We start from the raw sequence: 5,509 nt of genomic DNA, 5'->3' as shown, positions 1-5,509 counted from the left end.
TAACCACTCGTACTGCAGAACAAAACTCAGCCAATCGTATTTGGCAAGAAAAATACACAGAACCATGGTTTGAATAGCTTGTAGCTATCTAGGCGCGTGATACAAAAGTTCGATCTAACTCGACCGGCGGAGCCCAGTATTCGCACAATGGAATTGAATATTCGAAAACTGCGTGTCCCTTTTGGAATAAAGGAGGGAGGAAATTGAGTTCGGAGTACCAGTTCAATCATAAGGGATCAGTCTAAGCTTCCCGTGGTATCAGCGATGCCAGGGAAGTATTCCATTAAACTTTTTTCGCCATAGGTACGATTGCTTCGGTGGATGATGTAATTTGATGGGCTGCAAAAACATGAGAGTAGATTAGAACTATTTTTTGACTTGAGCAGCTACGCAACAAAATGCAACATCTTGGCCCAAAAAGTTGCATTTTACTCACAAAGGTTTTGCGGCTAAAAGCATTGTGCAGCTAATGCTCCCACCCACGGGGGCTACTCCTGTTTCTTATCTACGCCAACGATCTTCCAACTTCCTTCCTTCAAGGTTGATCTCTAAGTTCGGACTAACCGAAGTATTTGAGTTTCAACGCCAGCGTCTTCTAGCTGGGTGTAGATGCTACAGTGCGGTGGTCACTGGACTGGAGCCTTCCCCTGGATGACGAAAAATGTAAATTTTAGTTCTAGCAAATTCATAGCCCCGAACAGAGAACTCAAACAACAGTTTTCGCTTGAGTTTTTGCTTGAACGTAAGCCGCTAAACGACGAGAACAAATCCTGTCCAGGGGCTTGGGCTTAGTCTAACTCGTACTAACATGTACGGGGTTTGCACGTAGAGCCGGCTGTTAAGTATGGCTTTGTCTATAGAGACAAAGGAACAAAATCTCGGTCGCCTCATATTATCTTCAACGCAATTACGAGGTTTCCAATTTTTTACGATCGGTTTTCGGTAAATCGATATCTGACAAGAAGGGATTTGGACACCTGCGGGACTCTGCTTTAGTATGGAGCGACATTGTATTGACTGCGTCTGTTTGTAGCCCGAGTTCGGAAAGGTCATTACCACTCAGGATATGTATACAACTGCCGGTGGAAGCATCTAACAGCTATGCTGAGTAAGTCATAGAAAATTATGTTCTATTCTGTCAGATGGCATGGTCACCGCAGTTACACATGCTTCGCCTGGCGGCAACAGGTAGTGCTATTCTGACGCTTCCCTGATGTAGCAAACCTCGATGGTACAGGCGCAACTTGTTAAAGCAAGTAACCTGTGGCCTATGGACGCAAGCTCCACGCGTTACTGATCACAGCTTGCGTGGTAACCAAGCGTATGGCTACATACGCCTCTGTGAAAGGAAGGCATTTTCTCGTTCGACTTTTTTAGGGAAATGATTGGAAAACACTGTCAAGTAAAGAAGTTCGCTAGGGATAAATTGTGCTACGCATGCAGGTGGCGAGAGTGGTGTTCGCCTGCCACGTTATGTTGTGCTATGTTCAAAGCAAGCAGAAGGCACTACGAACCATATAACATGCATGTATTTTGACCACAAACATTTCCCGCGAGCAATCGAAACTTTCCCAAACATGATTCATTTAGAAACACCGTACATTGTGTTTTCGTTTATTATAGGATTTGCTCACATACTCCGACAAAATCCGCAGGCGCTGCGTCGCATGGACGCCTGATTCACGAATTCACTGACCGATACACAGGACCGAGGGTTTTACCCAAGTTTCCCTAGTCGGCTTCCTTCAGCGGTCGTCATTTACCAGAAAGCCAAGTTAAGAAAGGGTGTGGCGATGCTCTTTAGGTTTTCAGCACGGAGTAGTACACTTTTTAGCGCGATGATAACCTCCCGCCAAAATACGGTGAAATCGCAAGTCTACAAAAATAATTGGAGGAAAAACAGAAATAAAATGACAAAACACCTGTGATAAAACTGGCCAGAGCAACAGAAACTTGGTGCAAATGCATTTGTATAAATGGGAAACTAAGTGATCTGTCTCAAAAATCATTCACAGTCGTGAAATCCCGAAGAAGAGAAGGTTAAACTCTGGTGGAAAAGACATGAGCTTTTTTCCCGATTCTTGGAACCACCGGTCCAAGGCTTGGAAAAACTCAAAATCCTGGTGGATTTTTGTGTTAATCCTTCCTTTGTATTTTCAACGTATTGCTTTTAAAGTTTGGCAATCACTTCGGAATTAGAGCGTCAAGTTCGCGGGACCAGAAAGCCTTCAATATACTCTCCGTTCTTTAATGTCAAAAGCCTTTTTAACTGAGCTATCTGATGGGGCGCTCACTGATCAGTAAAACCCCTCAATAACGGGGCTGGGCGGGCCAGAATTTGCGTGTGCTTTTTGAGTTACGACTCCGTGTCTGAACACAGTATGCACGGTGAAGCCTGAAAGGTGCCGTTGGGTGTACGAGCAGTTGGAGCATCTGCGGGACGATTGTGCGTCTTATGTACTATAGTGTGTAAATGGCTTTTCAGAAATTTTGAACTTAGTTCTGACTTTCGGCTCCCAGTCACTGACATTGATACTTGTGGAACACATGCATGTATGTTATAATTGCCTTCGCGCAACTTGGATCCTTCAGGATTGCCAGGAGGATTAAAACCTGCTACATAAAGCTGGAGTTACAAAATGCCATTAATAAGAAAACTACCCAGACAATTTATACGCATGCATGTTTGGGCTGTAAGTTGGGTTATAATAACCTACAATGTTGTGTTGCGCTTCTCAGTCCCATTTTGGAACGTTCACATAAATAAAAAAAGCTAAGGCCTGGTGAATCTCAACCAGCGGTTATTTCTCGTCCGCACATGCGTGCAGGTCTCGAAGTCTACTAAGTCTTCACAAACAGCTACGAAACACGCGTAACAGCTACGCTATAGAGAAAATACTTCCCGCCTCAAGAAGTTCACCCGGGAACTCACAACATTTTTCCTCAGATGATAAATAACTTCTTGGCTTTTTCCAATATTCGCATTGCAATTATTTTTATCAAATTATCATCAAATCATTAAATAATTTTTCCACTATAATTTGATAGTGCTTATCACCTGCTAATTCCGTTAATTAAGTTACAAATAAAGAAGTAACACGCCAGACAACGGTGTGTGTGTGACGAAATATGAGAATTATATCCCAAGTTCCGAACGCTTCAATTTCGCAGATGGTTCTGCCTGATATGGTGTGCTGAACGCAAGTGCTAGCGCGCGAATCGATTATACCGGGCTATATTACGATATTGGGCGTTAAGGTGACCGACTTTCGATTAGGTTTGTTCACTAGAGAGTGGTAATTACGCCAATGTGAAACTTGTCTGCCCCAGCTTGTAGCAGTTTCCTCCCACCGCTCATTTGTATTAGTGTCCTAGTTGGAGTGTCATAACTCGTGACGTAAAAACTTTCTTCAGCGTGTGTAAGAAGGTGCACCACCTGGAGAGCTGGAAATCCCCGGTACGGTGGAGAGACATAGCGGATGGGTGCTGGTTAGAGCTGCAGGCTTTGTGCCGAGGATCCGACAAACTTGATCAGTTATATTAAAAAGAACACTTATTATGAACATGTCCGCCCCAGGTTGTCTCTGGTTGTCTCATTCGCACTTCAAACTGCACGTTGATACCTTTCAAACCACCAGGACAGTAGGAAGAATTCTTGTCATTTCGTTCTTTGTTCCGATTTAAATTTTTTTGCTTGGGGAACTCCGCCAATAACTTATGATAATAACAAGGTTTATTCACACTGGGCTGGGTCTTCTCTAAATTGGCAAGACCTAAATGTGGTGGGCATCAAGGACAGAAAAAGGTATTTGTTAGGATTTTTCTCGTCTGTCAGGGGACATATAAAACTAAAGCAGAATCAGACAGCTACAATCGGAAGATGGGGACAACAGGCCACGGGAGGTTGCAAAATAATGGATTTTGCCTTGCACGTGATGAGGAAGTACAAACAGCAAAATAGGGAACAAGAACAACTAATCTGGAAAAACAGAATGATTTCAGTGGTCCGGTCAGCCGATTCGAACTGAAATTAAAAACCACCGCTGAGACTCTGTGGCTTTAGACAGTTCAGTTTAGTGTCAGTGTCACAAAAAAAATAAAGCGCTCAAGGGGACAATTTCGTATAAGCTCTAATCTCAAAACCACAGAACTTTTGTGACTCACTGGTGCTGATGTTGATCCGAAACGAGTGCAAAATTTCCTCGTAAAGACGAGTCACTGCCAACGCATAAGCTGGAACGTGAACTGCAAAGAAAATTGCTATCTTTATATGGAGAACAAGCTGAAAATGCGCCTGGGTAGATAACTCCAAGAGGAAAATCGAGTGTATTAGGATGAAGTGCTCACAGATGCGGTGGGGGCAAGGTAAGCAGTTTGCTCACATTTGCAGCTATACTTACGGACGGCCAGAGGAGGCATTCTAGTGTATGGAGAAAGTAGTTGCGTAGGCGGCTTTGGATTGGGTATGGCAGTGCCGTACCAGAGTTGCACCGAAATATTCCGGTTTCCAGAAAGCGCCATAATAGAAGTCACAGTTGGCGTGAGGGTGCGCAATTCTATGGGCAGACGGATTTCGGGTTAGCCAATGGAATCCAGGTAGGCTTGAAAAAGTCGGCGTAATGTAAGAGCTAATTTCGGGAAGATTCACGCGGACATAAAGTGGGGACCAGGCGGGTGGATGGAAATAATTCAGGGCGTTCGAAGCAGCTACTGCAAAGATGGATGCTGAGGAAGAGGAGAGAATGGGATGCGGTCAGCAAGCCCCGTGAGTTTGATGAACTTCCCGTGGAGCCTATTAAGAGAATATATCTAAAAATTCGTTACGGTTGTAGTGACGTTATCAAATGCTTAGTTAAGACAAACTAGGGGTAGGTCTGTGCTGAGTATCCTGGCAATCAATAGCTGGTCAAGCTTGTAAACATAATGCTAATATAGTACAAGAGGAACAGAACAAACGGTATAAGTATGCTTTGTCTTTTTTATTTTATTTTATTTTTTGCTGACGTTTGACGAACGCAAATTTCAATCTCAAGGTCAGGTATTGTAAAAACTTCTTTTGGGACCCTAGCCCTACCGTAGCGTTTTACTTACCCTAGTAGAGCATTTAGCTACCTGTTTTAGATATATGGTTTTCGACCGCACCTAACCACCCCACCAACTCTTCCTAGCTTGATTAGGCCCCACTGAACATAAGCTTGCTAGCATAATCCCACTGAGGCTTACTATTACCTGGTTTGAATCAAACAATGCCACCAATCCTATCTTCCTCTAAGCGCTCGCTAGACCCTGATTCCCCATCATCCACCCCCTCATTGCTTCCAAAGAAGCGCCTTGCAGGGAAAACGCATAACACTAAACCTCATTATCCTCCAAGCCTGGTCGATAGATTGCCCCAGCTAAATTCTACCTGCTCAGTTGTACTAACTGACATTTTCCTTCCTGCCGTACCCGATAGCTGCCTTTCATCCTCTTCACCAAATGACTCTCAGCTCCACACCGATCTGTCAAG

General features: G+C 43.9%; 1 protein-coding gene across 1 annotated transcript in view; it reads right to left on the bottom strand.

Moving 5' to 3' along the window:
- Window positions 1-2,356: 2,356 nt before the first annotated feature.
- Window positions 2,357-5,509, bottom strand: part of T265_08618 (hypothetical protein) — a gene marked incomplete at both ends in the record, with an annotated part of 32,813 nt that continues 29,660 nt past the window's right edge. The window contains 2 exons of the mRNA XM_009174480.1: window positions 2,357-2,613; window positions 4,165-4,233. Coding sequence (XP_009172744.1) covers window positions 2,357-2,613; window positions 4,165-4,233 — 326 coding nt within the window. The remainder of the gene's footprint in view (window positions 2,614-4,164; window positions 4,234-5,509) is intronic.

The sequence above is a fragment of the Opisthorchis viverrini genome (assembly GCF_000715545.1).
Source record: "Opisthorchis viverrini unplaced genomic scaffold opera_v5_230, whole genome shotgun sequence".
Lineage (NCBI taxonomy): Eukaryota > Metazoa > Platyhelminthes > Trematoda > Opisthorchiida > Opisthorchiidae > Opisthorchis > Opisthorchis viverrini.
This window is presented reverse-complemented; position numbering and strand designations above follow the sequence as displayed.